A 21,007-nucleotide genomic window follows, 5' to 3' on the forward strand; every position below is an offset into this window, starting at 1 on the left:
ATCAAAGTTTTCTGACCAGAAAACACAATTATTGAGGGGAAAAAATCCCATCCTGCTCAGCTTGTAAGAATTTTAGTTGGAATTTAAATGTGAGCTGAATGTAAGAATCCAGGAATTGCTGCACTCTCATCCCACTCACTTTAACCTCTCTGTCTGAAACAAAGAGGGTGGGATCAAATGAAATATTATTGGATTGAGTTTTCAATAATCTCTGCATGATTTAGGAGCACTGTTATCCTCATTTTCAACAGAACTTGCTCTCTTAATTCTCACAAGATAGTATTTTCAGTCTGGCATGTGTTTAAGCACTTGGAATCCCAGAATCATTGAGGTTGGAAAAGACCTTTCAGATCCTTGATTGCAGCCCTTGCCCAAGCCCACTGCTAAACCCTGTCCCTAAGTGCCACATCCACACATCTTTTCAGTCCCTCCTGGGATGTGACTCAGCCAATTCCCTGGGCAGCCTGTTCCAGTGCTCGATAACCCTTTCAGTAAAGAAATTTTTCCTAACATCCAAGGGGGATTGATATTTTCTGAACCTGGGAGAAGCAGTGAGAGAAGCAAAGAATGATCAAAACAATTCTTATCTCATTTACTCATTTGCTCCTGTGTTGTTGACAAGTGGAATGCATTGTGGAAGGTTGTTTACCTGAAGGGAATTGGTGATTGGATTTTTGTGTGAGTGTTTTGATTCACTGCCCAATTGAATCCAGGTGTGTGTGCAGTGGAGATGAGTTGAGTGCTTGGCAGATTCAGTTTAGATGTAATTTAATATAATACAGAATAATATAGTATAATCAAGCAATTAATTAGCATTCTGATAGGATGGAGTCCTCATCATTTCTCTCGGACATCGGGCAAAAATATCACCAATAATCCAAAGCATTCAGAGGATGTTAATCAATATAAAATCATGAGACAGAGCAGAGCTGCAGCAGCAGCACAAGTCTGAATATTTGCTAAAGATGCTGATGGTGCTAAAAAGTCATTTTCTCTGGGGTTCAGGTGGCCTGGCTGGACAAGATTGACCAGCGCTATGCCTGGATCAAGATCAATGTAAAATAATCAATGTAAAATCACCTCTGATTGAGAGAGAGCAGAGCTGCAGCAGCAGCACAGCTCTGAATATTTGCTGAAGTTGTTGGTGGTGTTAAAAAGTCTTTGTCCCTGGGTCCAGGTAGCCTGGCTGAACAAGACTGACCAGAGCTACGCCTCAATCAAGATGTTAATCAGTGTAAAATCACCTCTGCTTGAAAGAGAGCAGAGCTGCAGCAGCAGCACAGCTCTGAATATTTGCAACTGCTGCTGATAAAGTTGGTGGTGGTGTTAAAAGGTCTTTGTCCCTGGGGTTCAGGTGGCCTGGCTGGACAAGATTGACCGGCGCTACGCCTGGATCAAGAGGCAGCTGGTGGATTATGAGGAGAAGTACGGGCGCATGTTCCCCGCAGAGTGGTGCATGACGGAGCGCATCGCCGTGGACTTCTGCCACATCACCAGGTGAGCCCCTCCTGGGTACCACACATCTCTAACAGACACAGAACTGCCCCAGGATTCTGCCACATCACCAGGTGAGCCCCTCCTGGGTACCACACATCTCTGATAGATACAGAACTGCCCCAGGATTCTGCCACGTCACCAAGTGAGCCCCTCCTGGGTACCACACATCTTTAACAGACACAGAACTGCCCCAGGATTCTGCCACATCACCAGGTGAGCCCCACTTGGGTATCACACATCTCTGAACAGAGAGACACAGAACTGCCCCAGGATTCTGCCACATCACCAGGTGAGCCCCACTTGGGTATCACACATCTCTGAACAGAGAGACACAGAACTGCCCCAGGGTTTTCTGTAAGAAAGCTCAGAGAATTAAAACAATTATTATCTCTCTTTGTATTATTTACAGATATGATTCTCCAGAGTATACTATTCATAGTTCACCAGTAGTGTAAAAAAAGATTCTTATAGTGTTGCTCTGGTTTTTTAAGGTTTTTTAAGCTTTCTGATGTTTACATTCTTGTAATGAACTTTCTCACACGCTTTATGTAAATAACTCATTGTTTTGCATTCTTTTATGGAGGAGGAGAAATTTAATAGACTGTTGGTTTGTCCAGTGTCATTGGAGAGGTGGCACTTTCATCCTCCAATCCACTGTCACTTTTGGAAATCTATAAATATTAGAGTCAGAAAAATAAAAGTGCCTTTTTTACCTTAGAAAGAGCAGTGAGTCCATGTCTTATCCTATAGTGACACTAAAGGGCAATCAGGACTTAAGTCCACCATTGTTTCTATAAAAACTGTAAAATAATAATAATAATAATAATAATAATAATAATAATAATAATAATAATAATAATAATAATAATAATAATATAGAATAATAATTTTAAAAACCCTGCAAATTTCTGATAATAAAGTGCCTTTTGATGCCTTCTGATGATAGAGTGTCTGTATCACCTTTGTCTGTCCCAGTACCCCTTTGGTGATACCATGCAGCTCCTGCTGCCTCCCAGCTTCCTGAAAATAAAAGTTTGGCTAGGCTCTTGCCATGAAGGTCAGTGTCTGAAGGCAGGGTGCAAATGTCTCTGTGGAATTGTCTGTGGGTAAAAGGAAGTGAGGAGTGAAAAGGCTGAGAAGCATCACTAAAATGATGAGAAATTGAAGTGATGTGAAAATCAATTTTCAGCGTAACAGAGGTAAAAATCAGCAATATTTCAGGCCAAGTGGAATAGCCTGAGCTGACTGTGGTGACCAGGATCTTTGCCAGCCAGAGACAGGGAACAGAGGGAGGTGCCAGTGGAGTCCCAGTAGCACCATTGGCTTTATTCTGGGTCCCAGTGGGAATCCCTGAGCTTCCCAAGCTTGGTCCCTCAGGGCTTCCCCAACAGGAGATGGGGTCCTGTTACCCACAGAGGCACAACAACCGTGGCTGTGTTTGAAATGGGATCTGCAGAGCAGTTTTATGTTAGAGAGCCTCTTAGGAATCAGCCTGAATTCTGTGATGAAAGTCTCTCTGGGGAACGGAATGAGTTCCAGTGTTGGGTTTCAGACCTTTATAGGAAACCACATTTGTTTTTTCTATCTCCCCTCTCTCTTGCAGGGCAGAGCTCTCCAAGATCATGCGCACCAGGGCCAAGGAGATTGAGGTGAAATTGCTTCTGTTTGCAATTCAGAGAACAACCAACTTTGAGGGGCTCCTGGCCAAGCGCTTCTCAGGCTGCACCCTTGCTGATGGCACAGGGGTAAGGGCATTTCTGAGGAGCTCTCTTTACTCAGCAGCTTGCTCAGGAGGAAAAAACTCCCTCACACATAGCTCAGGTGGTGGAGACTACAAAAAGTGTCACCTGCAGCCTCCCCATGCTCAGTGTGACTCCACTCAGTATCACTTTTTTTCCTGTATTGGAAAAATGATTTTTTTAGTTGTGTAGACTGTAGAGAAGATGGCACAGGGCTCACAAGAATAAAGAATGCACTACTTGTGTGCTTTTTTTGTTCTCCTGGGGCCCTGTGCTGTTTGATGCCACAGAGTGATTATGGTGTGGTTAAATGCCTTGTAATGTTTGTTCTCTACATGTCAGTGACACATTATAAATTAAAGTCCCCTCTTGTCCTCATTTCTGGGTATCACACATTGACCACATGGCACCAGCTTTCAATCCCACATTGTTGGGTCACTCTGGCTTGCAGGGACATTGGCAGCTTCTGCTTTGTCTCTTTTTGTAGATTGTAAAGGCAGAACCAAGAGAAAAAAGCTCAGGGAATATCTCTGGAGCCATCTGTGAGCTTTTCCTGCCTGGAATCTCAGCCCAGAGCTCTGCCAGCCAGATGCACACACAGAGCATGTGTGCTTGGCTTCTCTGTCCAGCCTGGATGTGAAAATTCAGCCTCCAAGGAAAGCCTGCTGGACCCACTGGTCATTTGCTAATTAAAAGAGGAAGTCCTGCGAGGTTTTCCTCCTGGCTGAATTTAGATCTCTCAGGAGTATAGCTTTATTAATTCTGACAAGTTTCATAGAAAATTTGCAGCTTTAATTAAATTGACTTCTCTGGGTTGTTGTGAGAAAAGCAGAAGGGAAGGGTGTGCTTTCAAATGACAGAAAATCCTGTGTTTTCCCCTTTCTGACATGTCCAGAGGCTGTGACACTCTGGCTGTCATTTGCTCTGTTTGGTACTCAAAATGAAGGCCACCATTATAAATAGCTGGCTGAGGGGAGGGACAAACAGTGGGAGCAGCAATTTGGGGTTTATTTCAGGGCAGAGTTTTGGAGCTGCCGTTGTGGTTTATCCCAGTGGAGACCACACACTTTGGAGTGGAAATGTCACACTGGATAAAATGTCACACTTCCAAGGAGGATTCAAGCAGCATGGAGGGGTGGAGAGGGAGCCAGGAGCTGATCAGCTCTGCTGGGAGAAGGGAAATTGCTGGGCAGTGCTTTGAAGGGCTCAGGAAAGCAAAATGTGGGTGCAGCTGTGTGCCAGAGGGCACAAAACTGGCTGTTCTCTGAAGAGCTCCCTCTTTTCCAACAGAAGAAGCCAGAGGTGCCACCTCCCTCCACCAACCCCTTTCTGGAAGATGAAACTGGGGCAGAGACAGATGAGATTGTGATGGAGAAAAGTGATACAGACAAAGTAAGTCTTTGAAGTTCCCACTTCTCAGCCTCTGTCAGGATCTCCAGTGGGGCCTCAGCTTTTCCCATCCCATTGATTTGAAAAGTTTGTTTTCACAGCGATTAATTTAGCGCAGTTTTGATCCTTTGTGCAGCATTCAGGCTCCCAGTACGACCATGCTTTGCTCTGGCTCACTTCACTGAAACCAAAGCAATCTTTATTCCAGTTAATAGTGCAGAGACAATCCTGCCACGTGAGAGTGAGCTGGATTCTGTTCCAGCCTCTACAGCAACAGCCCAGGTGTAACTGCAGCATTTCTGTCAAAGGGAGATGAAATAGCTATTTGGGTTTTCAGATCCCCAAAGAAACTCCTCTACAAACAGTTGCAATTCATATTTTGCCCTGTCAGCCAAGCAAACTGTCTGGAGTCACCAGGCAAGTCATTGACCTTTCAAGTGTCAGCTTTAGATTTTCACCCCAGATAAATCACTTGTGGGATTTTTATCTTTCCAGTGCTTTTTATCCATTACCTCTGCAAAGCAGGCAGCACCTCACTGCTTGTACAAGCACAGGGCTTCCAAAGCCCTCTGCAGACATTAAAGGGTGAATGGTAAATGCAATTGTTTTAATTGGCACCAATATCAAAGCCTCTAATTTTTTTTTATACAGCAGAAGGATGTTTTCTAAATGTTCAATTGTGGGTTACTTGAGGCTGGTACTCTCCTCTTATTCATGGGATTTACAGCCCTGTAAATGGGCCATGTACAGGTGTATCCTGATGGGTGACCAGGGCCTCAGGACCTGATCAAATCCATGGCCCTGGGGAGAGCAGGAGGTGGGAGCTCTCTGCCTTCATCTGTTACAAACATTTTTTATGAAAAGCCTTTTCTTTAGGATTTTTCCTCTTGAGAAGCTGAGGCTTCAAAAGCAAAATGTCAACAATGGTTATCTGCTGCTGTGGAATGCAACAGGTAGATTTTTGATTGGCCTATGTTAGTTGTTTGTAATTAATGGCCAACCACAGAGAGTCCAAGCCACAGGCTTTTGTTACCATTCTTTTTTATTCTATTCTTAACTAGCTTTCTGATGAAATATTTTTTTATTCTTTTATTATAGTTTTAATATATATAATAAAATACTAAATCAAGCCTTCTGAAACATGGAGTCAGATCCTCATCTCTTCCCTCATCCTAAGACCCCTGTGAACACAGTCATATTCAAAGTCCTGAAACAGAATGATTTAAGCAAGGTTTTGCTCTTTCCATTAAAATCCAGCTTGGACAGTTGGTATTGTGTGGATTTTATCAGTGAGACAAAGATTGGGAAGCTGGGGAGACACCTCTGATGCATTTTTTGGGAGGAGTTTGCTTTCCAGTAGCTCTGGACTGGACTGTTGGCTGGGATGTGCAGTGTTGAGATCAGAGGACATCCTTGGAAAAGCCAAGGTGTTAGGAGGCAGGTGAAGAGATAATTACAGCAATTAGGGCTTTATTGAGCAGCAGAATGCAGCAGTTCTGGAGCTTCTGAGAGAGGAACTGCTGTGTTCTTTTTACCTTGTGAAGCCATCCATGGAGAGGAGACATCCCTGGAAGTGCAGGTTGTGGTGAGGCTGCCCTTTCCCTGCAGGAAACAACAGCTGCACCCTTTAACCTAATAATTTTCAAATTAGATACTAGTGATTGTATGTTTGTCAGAATATTTTTAGGGTAAAGGTTTTCCTTCTTTGGTTTTAGTTGATCAATATTTTGTGTGTTGCCCTTTTGCAGTACGGATTAACCCCAATTCATATTTAGAGAATAAAAACCTCTGCCACTTTCTCTGTGAAATTCCCTTTTGTCTGCAGAAATATTTAAAAGAGCTTTAGAAGTTAGAAAAGCTGTGAACACTGTTGAACACAGCCCCAGATTTCCCCCCAATTTTTATGTAATTTTAATGTTTTAATACAGTCATATGTGGCAGATAACTTTCATAATTCCCATGAGCAGATAACCACTAACCTGTGAGTAGGAGTTAACTTTGATGCAGCTGTTGGTCTCTTTTGGGCTCTGCTGCCCTGCAGCCTCCTGGGTGCCAGGTGGGCTCCAACATTTCAGTGTCCCAGTGCCAGCAGCTGCTGGTTCATGCTGGGAGTGCTGAAAATCTCATTTTTCCTGTCACTGCATGAAGAACAGAAGGGACACAAAGAGTTGAAGATGAAGGGTTTTCAGTAAAAGAGCCCTTCCAAGGCACCACTCCTGAAAATTCAAGACTCTTGGGAATCTAAAAGGGAGCACAAGAATTTTTTTGGGGGGAAATCCATGTTAAAAAAGCACCTCTTTTGGTAATCCTAGCAGTTCCATTTAATCTGTTTACTTTGGATAGTAATGAAAGGAAACTGGGCCAGCTGCAGACCTCCTTGCTGTGACAACAGTAACCTTTTATTATTTCCATCAAACTCAAGGAGGAAATAGCTTAAACATCTGCAGCTTTTGGACAGGGTTGCACACTCAGAAATACAGCTTCAGTGCTACTGGTAAAAGATTTAATATTCCTTCCACCAGACATGCTGGGAGCAGCGTGGTGCAGAGGCACAGAGAGCCAAGCCTGCTGCAGGAGCTGAGTGCTAAACTTGGTGAATTTGCAGCTTTGTGCTGGCACTGCCATGCCAGGGCTTTGCATATAGAAGTTTTTTGTGATTCCCAACTATTTTTTAACTCCCAGCCCCATTGAGTGAGTGCATCCTGCATTGGGTGGAGGATGCCTGGTAATGGTTCTGTCCCAAGGCTCCTAAAAGTTCAATTCTTCATTCAAGGCTCACAGAGGTGGTCTGGCCTCCATAAAACCATTTCCCCACTTTAGGTTTGCAGCCATAAGTTGGGATTCATCATTTGGGGCTGAATTGTTGCTGAGAAAAGTTTGCCTTGTCACACTCTGATAGTTCTGCCAAATTCTTAGTGCCACCTCCTGTGTTGTTTAGGAGAGAAAGTCCTTTAGGCTTTGCTTCTTTTGTTTGACTTTTCCTGCATTAAAAAAAAAAAAAAATCAGCTGGAAAAATTCATATCTTCATTGGCTGGGAGCTGATCTTGGCTTTTTGTGGAGAGAGAAGCAAGAATTCCATTCCAGAGTCACTGCAGCCCTTTTTGCATCCAGGGAAAAGCTGCTGGTCTGCTGGGAAGCACCAAGAGAAATTATCTATTAGAGAAAAAGAATAATAACAATCTAGCTGTAGGGCAAAAAAGAGCTTAAAGGTCCTGCCTAGCCTGGTATTTAAACATGCACAAATTTAAATGTGTGAGTAGTCCCAGGGCTGTGCTGGGCCATGGTTAATGCAGCACTAAACTCAAATGAGGGTAAACAGGATGGCTCCCACATGGCACCTGTGCTTAATGCTCTGAAAGTGATTTAAAAATAGAAATCTTTGCATCCCCAGAAATGTGTTTCACAGTGAAAGCAGGCCTGTATAATTCTGGCTCCTGCTGTAATTACATGCTGTTTATCTAAATAAAATTCATTCAGATGGAGCCTGTAGCTTTGAGTTATTGCCCTTGATGCTCTGAAATGTAAGGATTCTTTAATCTTGCTTCCAAATAACTGCTACATTTGATTTCAGAGGGGACTAGGGGAGCCTTGTTACTGCTTGAAGGATTCGGGGAGATTTTATTTGCAAACTGCATTAAGGTTCTTCAGCTGAAATCTGTTAGCATGGAGCAGCCTTCTCTTTAATTCTAAGAATATTTTACAAGTGGAAAGATAATTCCTTGGATTGCTAACAGCTCTCTAAGAAGGAGGGAAGACTTGGATATAATAAGATTTATATGCTTTGATGATTTGACAGCAAATTTCTGTGTTACAATATCTCTAAAGATTTCTATCCTTCTGTGCTGTTGCATTGCTGTTCCTTCAAGGCAGGTTTGAACCAACATTTTAAATGTTCCCTTGCAGCCAAAGAAGCCAAAGGTCCCTGACAATCCTTTCCATGGCATTGTTTCCAAGTGCTTTGAGCCTCACCTTTATGTGTACATTGAGTCCCAGGACAAGTGAGTAACCAGCCTGAATTTCAGCGTTTGTTTGGTTTTGGATGTGTTGGGTTGTGCTGGATTCTGTATTAAAGCTGCAGAAAATTTAATGTATTGCAACTCTGCTGCCTGATTTCAACAGGAGCAGTGTTTGTGGTTCAGGAAACTTTGAGTGGGGCCTTTGCTTGGACAAAATGAGTGTTCAGGGGGCTGTGGAGTGGGGTTTGTGTGTAATTGCAGAGGGCTGCAGGTTTGGTGCCTGCTGCCTTTCTCTGGAAGAGGCTCAGAGCTCCTGAAATTGCTTCTGTTCCTCTGCAATTCCCACTGCAGACGTGTGTCTTTCTTTCATCTCATGTCTTCCACAAATAACAGGGTTGGGTTTTCTGTAAAACACACATGTGGCTTTGTGGCAGAGGAGCTGCAGGATTTGCTTTGTAGGAATAAGTTATTTGAGATCCTCAGATGAAAGCTGGTTGTAAGATAACATTATCATTGCTCACAGATTGGGACTTTGTCAGGGGCTTTAATCCCTGGCACCCTTCCTCACCTTCCTCTTTGACTTGCAGCAAAATAACTTGAATGAAAGGAGCTTTCAGCTTTGAGCTCTGAGGAGTTTTCAGGGCTCTCACCACATTTCCTTGTGCACCTCCATTCACACCAGGGCTTAAATAACATCTCAGTAACAACTGCAGTGCCACCTGGGAGAGGAAATAGCTGAAAAAGGTTCAATTTTTTAGCACAGATTAGTGGCTGGAAACGAGGAGGTTCCTACTTGGTGTATCTCATCTGTGTGTGCTTTTGTATCTTCCAATGAGACAATTCTAACTCAAGGCTTGTACTGTCCTGATTTTATCCAAACTCCATGAAAAACATCTTGGAAAAGCTTTTCCATGTCCCATCAACTTTTTATGCTTAAAGAAATCATTAAAATAGCTGAAACCTTGCACAGTGCTGTGTCCTGCTGGGTTTAGGTTCTGCTCTGCAATATCACAAAGGGAAACTGATATTTCCCCCCTGCCCTCGGCCAACTGAGCACAGATTTCTTTGAGTATTTCTTCCCTTCTCACTGGGGGCCATTTTAATCCCCATTTTGGTAATTCTACCCCACTGTGCACCTAGCCCCTTCAGTTGCATTTTTTTTTCCTTCTCCTTTTTCTTTACAATCATGAGATATTTTATATTATCTTTATAGCCACAAGCTGCAGGGAGTTCAAAGAAAAACTGTCACAGTATTCCCCATGCTGCCCTGACTGCCAAAAATTGCTTTCCTTCCCTATTTTCTCTCTTCTTCTTCCTTTGATTGAACTTTTGAGGAATCTGTTGCCATTGTCTGAAAATGAGATGTTGCTTAGATCATTAATTGTATATTTGAGCTCTGAATAGTGAGAGCAATAGTTTTGTCCATCATTTTTCTGCCACATTAAACCTGTGGGCATTTTCTGCCAAAAAATTGTTTCCATACCCATTTATATAAACACAGTGCCAAAATCTGTAGCAGTTTAAGAGGAGACACCTGAAAGAAGGAGCTTAAAGATGCTGCTCTTCACCCTCAGCTGCAGAGTAAATATCAGATTTCTGTCCAGCAAAGTAGAATTCATTCCTGCCCCTTTGGGATGTGCATCTTTAGCTGTCCTTTGTGGTCAGCAGGAGCACACAGATGTGAGCTGAGCTGTTCTGGGAGAGGAGGAAGAGCTCTGTCAGGGCTGAGAGTGTGCAGAGCCCTCCTTAAATCTGCTCAGAGGCACGTCTGAGTCCAGAGAGCTTGGAAAGCTGGCACTTTGTGCTGTGTGTTTGCAGCCTCATCAGCAGAGGGGCTTCCAGAATCCCCAGGGCATGGAAAATGCTCTGCAGTGCTCCAGGTGTGGCAGTGCCACCGCTCTGTTCACACCCAGTTTCCTGAGCATCCTCTTCTCCTCTGCTGCTCCTTGTGAATTCCTGGTTCTTCTCCTGATTGCCAGAACAACCCTGAATAGGTTGAGTGAAAGAAAAAAAAAACAAAACAAACAAAAAACAAAGGAAGAGGAATGCGGGAATGAAAAGAAGCAGAATAGAATTCCCTTTATGTGATTTCATTTCATTCTTTCTCTTGGTTAGATTTGGCGAGTTCTCACTGCCAATAAATGTGCTACTGTTAGGAAATACCACATCTGCACTACCAGAGACTTTTCTTGGAGCTTTTCCTTTTTTGCAGAGTCTGTGCAGAAAATACTCATTTTCTGCAGCTCTCCTGCCTTCTGCATGTTTCACCTCCCTGCAGCTTTTTCCGCCAGGCTCTCTGTGCTCCCATTGCACCACACAAAGACTTGTGGCCTTGGTATCATGTCACAGACATCTTTTCATGAAAATCCTTTCCTTAGGATGTTTTTCCTCCTGAGAAGCTGTGAGGCCTCAGGAACAAAATGTAAACAATGGTTATCTGCTGCTGTGGAATGCAGCAGGTGCATCTGTGATTGCTCTCATGTGGTTGTTTGGAATTAATGTCGAATCACAGCCCAGCTGTGATTAACTTTTGTTATTCATTCCATTCTATTCTTAGCTTAGCTAGCCTTCTGAAAAGAACCTTTTCTTCTATTCTTTTAGTGTAGTTTTAATGTAATATATATCATAAAATAATAAATCAAGCCTTCTGAAACACAGAGTCAAATCCTCATCTCTTCCCTCATCCTGGGACCCCTGTGAACACCATCACAGTATCACATTTGGGACAAGCTGAGGCTCCTGTGAAGCTTTGCCATCAGCCAAGGTGTGCATTAATGATGAATTAGCTCTTTTAGTGCACAATATCCTGATGTTTTGCTGTCACCAGTGCCATTCTGACATGGGAGCAGTCCCACAGCCTGCTTTGATGGCAGCTTTATCCAGGCTGGGATCAGAACAAGCCTGTAGCCCCAGCACTGCTCCCCCAGCCCTGCTGAACAGCTGCATTTTCTCCTGCATCCCACTTGACAAGGCCTTGTAGGGCGGGCAGGAAAACTCAGATCCATTTCACTTTGCCTCAGAGAAGAGGAGAACATGTGGCCTAAACATAAAGAAACAAAAGCCATCGACATTCCTGACCGTGTCTTGAGACTGAGAGAGGGCAAAAAATAAAAAAAAAAATAAAACCAAGTGACTGGTGAGTGCTAAGAAAGCTCCACTTTGCTGCCCAGCTGGAGGCCAGCACAGATGCAGAGGTGGAGATGCAGCTGTTGGGTTTGACAGGGAGTGAGGCACGTCCTCTTTCCTTGAGGAGCTGCAGGGATGTGCAGGCTGCAGCCCCCCTGCAGCAGCCATCTGTTTGGCTCTGCTACAGCTACAGAGGGAGGTAAATTCTGCTTCTCTGTGGCCCAACACAATCAGTGCTTCACTTCAGCCCCCAATTGCTGCTGCCAGCGTGGAGATTTATCACATCAGTGGAGCAGCCTGATGTTTTTACAGTGCTTGTAACGCAGCTGAGGAGCTGGGAGTGTGCAATCAGAGCTGTGTGCAGGGCTCCAGCAACAGGCATGGAAAAAGGGGCTGCTTGTCTTTGCAACAGCCTGGCTCCATGATGGAGATCCTGATATTCCAGGAACATCTCTGGAGATAAGTTTGGCCCAGCAGATCACCCCTGGTAGGAGCTCATCCATGCTGAGGCAGCAGCCTCTGAGTTTATCAGGGAAGAGATTTGTGGGTTCTTGAATTCTCTGAATTCTCTGACTTGTGGGTTCTCTCAATTCTCTGACTTGTGGGTTCTCTCAATTCTCTGACTTGTGGGTTCTCGCATTCCCTGAATTCTCTGACTTGTGGGTTCTCTGATTCTCTCAATTCTCTGACTTGTGGATTCTCTCAGTTCTCTGATTTGTGGGTTCTCTGTTTCTCTGAATTCTCTGACTTGTGGGTTCTCTCATTCTCTGACTTGTGTCTCTGAATTCTATGATTTGTGGGTTCCCTGATTCTCTGAATTTTCTGACTTCTGGGTTCTCTGATTCTCTCAATTCTCTGGTTTGTGGGTTCTCTGATTCTCTGAATTCTCTGACTTGTGGTTTCTCTGAATCTCTGGAATTTTCTCTCTCACAAGAGGGAAAGCAAAAAGTGAGAGAAACTGGGGGAAAGTTGGTGGTGATGGGTGTTTCCCCTTTCACTGGCAGAGGTCTCAGCCTTTCTCCTGAGGATTTGGTTTTCTCCTTAGGAGCTCTGGACCATGGCACAGCCCAACCATTGCACCCTCAGAGATGTAGTTTGTGCCATGGCAAGAGGAGAGCTACAGGAAAACCATATTAAAAATAAGAATATAAAATACAGGAACTCCTGGTCAGCAGAGTACCTCTCTCATCTGAAAGGCTTATCTATTTCCCAAAATCCAAGCTTCCTTGAGGAAAGCTGTGTGAATTTGCCTGGGGGAGGAGGTTTATTGCTGGAATTCATCTGGCAGAGGTTATTCCATGGATATTCCATTCATCTGGCAGAGGTTATTCCATGGAGCTGGGCTGGACATGGATGTGCTGTCTCTGGAGGGGCAGGACCAGAGGAACTCCCCAAGATCAGGAGATTCTCTGCTCCTGTGTTGATGGCTCTGGCTCTCTGCCATGCTCAAAAGCCTTTTTGTCCTGGTGAAAGGATGGAGTGAAGTTTATTGTTGCCTAAAGACAGAAATATTAGAGTAAGGACCAGGCTGTAATGAATCACTGGAGACAATAAGAGGGCTTTTTGTGCTTTTAAAAAGGGTCTGAGTAGGAAGTGCACTTTGTGCTCACGCTAAATAAAACTTCTCTAAAGGAAGTGTGAAGTTGTGCAAAAGCAGGTGGTATCCAAATGGGACCAAGCAATGGCAAATGGGACTCACCATTTTGAGGACATCCCTTCAAAATCCAAATTCCCTGAGCTCTGCTGGGATGGGAGGCCTGGCTGCTCCTTTTCCTGGTGCCAGGAATGAAACTTGAGCACAGGCTTAATGCACTTGCATCAAATGTGCTGAACTGAGCCCTGGCAGACCTGGGAGCTTTTATGTGTGGCTGGAGAAGAGATTTGAAGCTGCCACTAAAACTCCTGAGCACAAAAAGGTTTGGGCTGTGGAATTGTGTGAGCTTTGTGCTCAGAGTGTGGAGATAAGAAAGGGCTGGGAATACCCAGCTGCTAAACCTGAACTCGCTGCTGTCACAAGACAGAGCATCTCACTGTGAGCATTATTCTCTCTTTTCCCTCCCAATTCCTCCCTCAGCTGACTCAAATATGTTTCTATTCCCCGCCCCAGGAATCTGGGAGAGCTGATTGACAGATTTGTGGCTGACTTCAAGGCTCAGGGTCCCCCCAAGCCCAACGTGGATGAAGGGGGAGCTGTGCTGCCCAGCTGTGCTGACCTCTTTGTGTACTACAAGAAGTGCATGGTGCAGTGCTCCCAGCTCAGCACTGGGGAGCCCATGATAGCCCTGACCACCATCTTCCAGAAGTACCTGAGGGAATACGCCTGGAAAATCCTCTCTGGAAACCTGCCCAAGTGAGTCTGGCACCCCCAGTGCTGCACACATCCCCCTGCACTGAGGAGCTGATCATTTGTAAAGATAATTCATGAATACATCCTTGTGAACACTCATTTCCCTGTCAAACAGCCCAGGTAGCAGCAGGATCACTCCATTTACTTCATGGTTTTCTCCAAAATTCAGTTTTTTGCACAGAGAGAAAAGCAGGAGAGCAAATGTGCAGTCACACATTGTTTTTCTTTTAAGGGCCTCTGGAGGACAGCTTCATATTTGGCTTTGATTCACAGTCAGATTTGCAGTTTCTTGAAGTTCCTTTTGAAATGCCAGCCCAAGACTCTTCAGAGGGTCCTGGCTTTCAGAATTGCTGCTTGGGTAACCAGCTCATACTGGGATTCTCAGCTGCCTTAGCCCAACACCATCTATATGGTAATTTGTAATGAAGGTGGTTTATTTCTGAGATGCTGAAGTGCTTCCCTGTGCCTCCCTCTGGAACATTTTATCTCTGTGTAAATAAGATCTGGAGATGTAAATCCAGTGAAAGGAAAGGAAATCATAATGAGATTGCACCAACATGGATCAGTGTACAGGCTAAAGGTGCTCCTGAGATGTTGCCAAAACTCCACTGCAGATAATTTTATTTGCCATTTAACATCTTCAGCTTGTTTCCTTTGTAAACCTGGGAGCAGCAGAATGACTTTCTGAAACCAGTAAAACCTTTCACAGATGGAAGGGGAGAGGGTTCCATCCAGACAAGTGGAAAGATAAATTTAATGTGTGTTCTCCAGCAGACCTCAGTTGCATTCTTTATCCATGTTTTTTTGAGTGCTCCATTTTTGCTGTCCAAGATAAATATCACTGTCCTATTTTTTTTAATGGATTTGGATTATGAAGAGTTGAGAGGTAGGGAATTTCCTGCCTCTAAACTGCTCTGAGTCTGCCTTTGTTGATCCATGAACCTTGCTCACTGGAAGACAGTGGAGGGGAAGGCACACCTTCCATAATTTACTTTGTTGATACCATCAGCTTTTAAACCAGGTTGCCAAAGTCTCAGATGCATGTGGACAGCTGTTTAGTGCTGCAGAGATAAATATGACAAGTTTCCTGATAGTTCTGAGATCCTCCTGCAATCTTTAATTAGATTTTGGCTAAGTGGCAGTGAAGGTGAAGCTACCTGGGGAAGGCTGTGTTCCACTTGCATCCTAATCTGTTTTCTTGTCAATGAGTGAGTTGTCCTTTTCTTGAAGTTCTTTGGAAAAGAAATTCCTTTTGTGGGTTTGATGTCCTGTATTGCTGTGGTCATAAAGCCCTTTTAGGGCATTAAAATCCAGCAGTAATTTTGCACTTTGAGTGTCAAAAACCTCACAGGTTTTATCTGATTTGTTTTTGGTTTTTGTTTTTTCCCCCAGGACAACCAGCAGCAGTGGTGGGCTCACCATCACAAGCTTGCTGAAAGAAAAGGAAGGCTCTGAAGTGGCCAAGTTTACTTTAGAAGAGCTCTGCCTCATTTGCAGCATCCTGAGCACTGCAGAATATTGCCTGGCCACCACCCAGCAGGTGAGCTTTCCTCTGAGGGGGCACCAGCCCCTCCTCTGTGTGCCTGTGGAGACTGGGACAGCCAAAAGTACTAAAAACATCCATTGATTATTGAGCTCTACATTATTCATTCTGTATTTCAAAGAAAGAAAAGTATTGATTTTCTCAGAAAAGTAATTTGCTTGTAATCCTGCTTTGCAGCCTCAGTTTTGGGGTCAATCCTTTTCTGCTTGTTACATAATTTGTTTTGGCTTGGGGACCAAATGTTAGAAAAAATTAATTCTCTGTTCATTATCTCCCCTTCATAAGAACAAGCACAACAATAATTTTGGGAAAATACTTGCATGAAATACTGGGGCAATGTGGAGTGGAGAGAGGAGGAATTTATGCTGATGTGATTTGCAGCCACTGCACTCATTACATTCAGGTGCTTCCAAAATGCCATGGGTCAGCAATGAGCTGTGATGTTTGGCTCTCTCCAGGCCTCTCCACCACTAGGTCTGGCAATCCTCCTCCTCCTTCTCCTCTGCAGTTTGGGCACAGGCAGAGTGTTGAGAAACATCTTTATTAGCAGGACAGATGCCACAGTGTTAAGCTAGCACGGTAGCATGTCATGCTAGAGTTACATATTTGACCTTGGAGCTTTCATTCTTTGAGCACATGGAGCCACCATGGCCCAGCCTGCCAAACCAACAGGTCTGGGATGCCAGGAAGGAAAGATTTCAGTGTCACTAGATGAGTTTTGGATATGGTTTGGTCACAGATGAAGTTTGAAGAAGCTGACCTTTCCAGGGCATAAGTTTTGAAGAGCGATTATTTCGAGTTGGAAACCTGATCTGCCTGTTGCTTGTTTTGTTTCCCAACAGTTGGAAGAGAAGCTCAAAGAAAAAGTGGACACAAGCCTAATGGAGAGAATCAACCTGACAGGAGAGATGGACACTTTCAGCATGTATGTCCAGCACATATTTCTTCCCACAATGTGTCAAACATCCCCTTTTGTCAGCCAGATGGTGCTGGAGTAAAATCAACCCTGAGGTCCCGGTGTGACAGGATGGGCACAGGCATTTCCCTGCTCAGGAATGGTTTCCTCTGGCTGAGTACTAGCTCAGGCTTTAGCTGCTCCCCATGGCCCAAGCCAAAGGAGCAAGAGCACTGGAAAAGGGAGAGGAAATAGTGAGTTTCCATTTGAAGCATGGTTTGCATCTTGGCAGCCCTGCGAGGTGGCTGTTACATTTCAAGAAAAGGAAGCTATTTCAGTACATTCCTTCCTGCTTTAACTTCCCCCTGGTAATCAGCAGCCTTGTCAGTATGATCAAACCCCATTTCAGATGACATAAAAGACTGATCCAATCTTATATTTGGGGATTATAATTGAGAGAAGATTATCATTCATTAAAATAACTTTTCATGTAGCGGTGCTAAAAATATTCTGCTCTAACATCCTTTCCTCTCCACCCCTGACAGACAGATTTAATGTATTTTTTGAGACAAGAAAATTGAGGCAAAAGTTGTTTTGCCTCTTATCAGACAAAAGAATATCTTGGCAAGACTGGGAAAATAATCCCTGTCACCAGCTCCTCCTCTCCCTAAAACAAAGATTCAGCCCAGATAGCAGTAAGATAATTTTTTCAGAAGACTTCCTTCCTGTGATTCCTCCTTTTCTGCTGCAGTGGACAGGATCCCAGTGAATCTCCATCCAGCTCTTCCACATGGCCCCAGGCTCCATTCCAGGCTGCACAGACTCCCTTCCCTTCCCTCCAGGCTCTTCTCAGACCTTTTTAGGAGTGAATCCCTGCCTGAAATTCAGGGTTGCTGTGTCCACTCAGCCAAAGCAAGCAAGGTAGCAGGAAAAGAGAAATAAAATGTGCCATAAGATGGGGTTTTCTGAGCATGGACAGGTGAGTTTTGCCAGCAGGAAGCAGCAACTTCAGGTGGCTGCTGGATTTCCACAGTGGCTGCCTCAGACAGCCCATGTGAAGTGTTTTGGAAGTTGTTTAATGTACAGCTCACATTTGCTGCTTTGGACAGGTTTAAAGTCCAACTGACAGGGCTGATGTATCTTGTAACAAAGGCTTTTAATTGACTTTCATTCTGTTCCAGCTGAGGGCTTTGTCCAGCCTTCTGTCAGTGGAAGTCTGAGCTATAAACCTTGCTGGCTCATTCAACATCAAACAAGGGGTTTCTTCTGGGATTTGATGTCTTGTTAGGCAGTCATAAAATAAGTGATAAAATGCTGTTTATGCACCCTGGGAAGTGTTTCTTCTTTCAGAGAAAGGAGAGTGCAGAACCACCCCAAACGTGGAGAAAAAGAGGGGTTTATCCTTGGGGTGGCAAAGCAGCTTCTTAAAGAGAGTTGGAGAAATTATGGGAACTTCTTCTTGATATTCCACAAAAGAAAAATTATTGTAATGCAAATCCAGCAATCCATCATTTCCCTGTTTTGTGGAATAATGGGCAGCACGCAGAGAACCCCTGAAGTGCTGTGCTCCCTGGGGCTGCTGCTGCTCCTTCATGGCCTCAGCTCCTGATCCATCCCTCTGGGCATGCCAGGATTGTGTCAGGAGTCACCCACTGCTGCCTGCTGAGGATTGGAAGGGTTTTCCTGCAGAACCAGCCTCCAAACCCTCTCATCCAGCACGGGGTGATCCTTTGTGCTCCCAGCACATCCCTGCACAGCAGGAGTTTGTTCTGAAGTGCAGATAAATGAATTTCTCTCCCTCTTTTGTGGTTTTCAGGTGAGAGCCTGCACTTCTGACAGACTCCTGAGCGTGGACACAAATGGTGGGGGGCATTTTCCACCCACTCAGAGCTTGGTGTTGCTCCTTGGATGGACACAAATGGTGGGGGGCATTTTCCACCCACTCAGAGCTTGGTGTTGCTCCTTGGATGGACACAAATGGTGGGGGGCATTTTCCACCCATTCAGAGCTTGGTGTTGCTCCTTGGATGGACACAAATGGTGGGGGGCATTTTCCACCCATTCAGAGCTTGGTGTTGCTCCTTGGATGGACACAAATGGTGGGGGGGCGTTTTCCACCCACTCAGAGCTTGGTGTTGCTCCTTGGATGGACACAAATGGTGGGGGGGCATTTTCCACCCACTCAGAGCTTGGTGTTGCTCCTTGGTGCTGAGCTCATCTCCTCCCTGCCTGGCAGTGGCAGCAGGTGCCCTGCAGGGTGATAATTTCAGCCTGGCCTGGGGGAATCCCCCAGGGAGGGGATTCTGGAGTGCCCAGCAGCAGCAGAAACAGGCACAGGCTTTTTTTATCCCAATGCAAGTTTTAGATGGTGTAACTTGAAGCCTGTAGTCGCTTCACCTCCCATGTTAATTTTTCCAACTTATTTTGGATGAGTTTGCCTTTACAAACAAATGAATTGCTTTGAAGGAAGTGTTTTAATTTGCATCCTGTTCCAGACTTTGTGCTGGAGGTGCAGGAAAGGGAACAGGCAGCTTTTCTGCGTTGTGATGAAGAATAAAACCCATGTGGGTGTCACCATATCTCAGTGAGAAGGTGGACACTTACAGATATTTTGAACAGTGAACCCCAGATTAGTGTCCAAAACTTCACAAAGACAATGAGAGAGAGGAAAGATGGTTTGAGGAAGCTTTCTGGTTTCTGGTTTAAAAACCCTAAATTGCTCAGATTTCTCACAGCCTTGTGATTCTCATCTGTGCCACCATCATGAGAAAGAGCAAAAGTAAAATCCACTTCTTACAAATATAATCCTGAGGTTGTAAACACGCATCTGTGGCAGATTTAAAGTTGACACTTTTAAAAAGCTGTGCTTAGTGAAACAGAATCAGTTCTTGCTCCTAGCAGAAGCTGCTGCAGGCAGAGTTTCTTGGCTGCTGTTTTAGGATCAGCTGCACCTCTGTTCACATCATATCATGATGGCATTAAATATGTCTCTAAGCAATATCATGCTGTTCAAAATTTAAAAAAAAGGGGGGGGAAGGGAGGGAAATGTGTTTGACTAATGTGTCCTTTAGTCTGGTATATGTCTCAGGAACTCAAACAGTGGATGGCAGCAGTCCTAGACATAGTGTAAATAAGACATCTGCCTTCATCTTCACACGTGGGAGACACAGAACTCATGCAGATGTCATTTTTAAAATCCTCTCTGCGAGATCCTGTGAGCAGTAGAATATTGGCTGTGAATAAATGGAGAGATGATAAAATGTTGGTGTTACACAGCCTGGATTAAATGTGATGCTGAATCCCAGGCTGGGCTTGATGCTTGGGGATTTCTCCTCTTCATCTGCCACCTTTGATCCCCAGCCCCTTATTTGTGTTAAAACAGAGAAATGTCAACTGTAAAAGCATCCTGTCTGCCCTGGAGCCACTTGAACCATTGTGCAGCTCCCTGCAGGGTTTCCCAGCTCCTCCCCAGCACAAGTTGTGGCTGTGAGCACTCACATCACAGTGCTGCTGTCAGCCAGTGGAGGATTTTCCTCCTCTCACAGTCAAAGGCTCCAGTTCTGGCACTCTGTTACTCTGTGTGATTCTGAAACTCATGCTTGGTTCTTTTTTTTTGCAGTGTGATCTCCAACAGCATCCAGCTGTTAGTGCAGGACCTGGATGCAGCCTGTGACCCTGCCCTGACTGCCATGAGCAAGGTAGGGCTGGATTTTCAGAAGAAATCACCTTAAGATCCATGTGGAGTTCTTGTGTGCTTTCATTGCTTGATTTCACTACTGATACATTCTTTTACTCTGATTTTTTTTTCTTGCTTTTTACAGCAGCAATTGCTGTATTTATAAACCCATCCCTCACTCCAAACCCTCTTATTATTCAGATTAGAGCTTCCAGGCCTTTTGCACCACATTAAAACCTACAGACAATGAAATACATTCACTAAGTGCTCAAGGCTTTCTCTTTCCACTCCCAATGCCAGTGAGAGCATTTCAAATTTGGAAAAACTTTTGTCAGCGTGAAATTCCAAGTACACCTTCAGGTTTTGCTCTCCCCTTTGTCTCCTTTGGCAGGGAGTTTTACCAGGCTGCTTGTTTGGGGCTCTGAAATGGAGGCAGTGCACTGGAGGTGATGTGGAATTGAGATTGAGCCTTATTGCCTCTGTGATCCTCTCAAGGACATGTGGAGCCATTCCTGGAGAGGCCCCTAGCACTGAGCTTAAGGATTTTGTTGCAGTTACACTGCTGGCTTTTATATGTTTGAAATGCAGAGCTGTGTTTCCTTGCCAAAGTATTGTGAAAACCCAGACTTGCTTTAGACAGAGGTGAAGACAACAAAAGTGGATTGAACTATATATATTTTTTTTCCCTTTTAATTAGAAATATTAAACATAGAGCTCCATTTTTGTAGGATCAACGCACTGTCTGGCTGCCATGAATTTTAATAGCTTTCTGCTTTATGATGTATTCCAGCTGTAACCAGCCCCACCACCACCCCCCAGCTAATATTTGAAGTAGAATG

General features: G+C 44.4%; 1 protein-coding gene across 2 annotated transcripts in view; it reads left to right on the top strand.

The window, feature by feature from the left end:
• Positions 1-21,007, top strand: part of VPS53 (VPS53 subunit of GARP complex) — a 64,213-nt gene that overhangs the window by 27,111 nt on the left and 16,095 nt on the right. For both annotated transcript variants that reach the window (XM_058817690.1, XM_058817691.1), the window contains exons 10-17: positions 1,355-1,497; positions 3,101-3,242; positions 4,527-4,628; positions 8,530-8,624; positions 13,816-14,058; positions 15,448-15,595; positions 16,441-16,523; positions 20,112-20,190. In XM_058817690.1, the coding sequence (XP_058673673.1) occupies positions 1,355-1,497; positions 3,101-3,242; positions 4,527-4,628; positions 8,530-8,624; positions 13,816-14,058; positions 15,448-15,595; positions 16,441-16,523; positions 20,112-20,190 (1,035 nt within the window). The remainder of the gene's footprint in view (positions 1-1,354; positions 1,498-3,100; positions 3,243-4,526; positions 4,629-8,529; positions 8,625-13,815; positions 14,059-15,447; positions 15,596-16,440; positions 16,524-20,111; positions 20,191-21,007) is intronic.

This window comes from Ammospiza caudacuta, chromosome 20, assembly GCF_027887145.1.
Source record: "Ammospiza caudacuta isolate bAmmCau1 chromosome 20, bAmmCau1.pri, whole genome shotgun sequence".
In the NCBI taxonomy this organism is placed as follows: Eukaryota; Metazoa; Chordata; class Aves; order Passeriformes; family Passerellidae; genus Ammospiza; species Ammospiza caudacuta.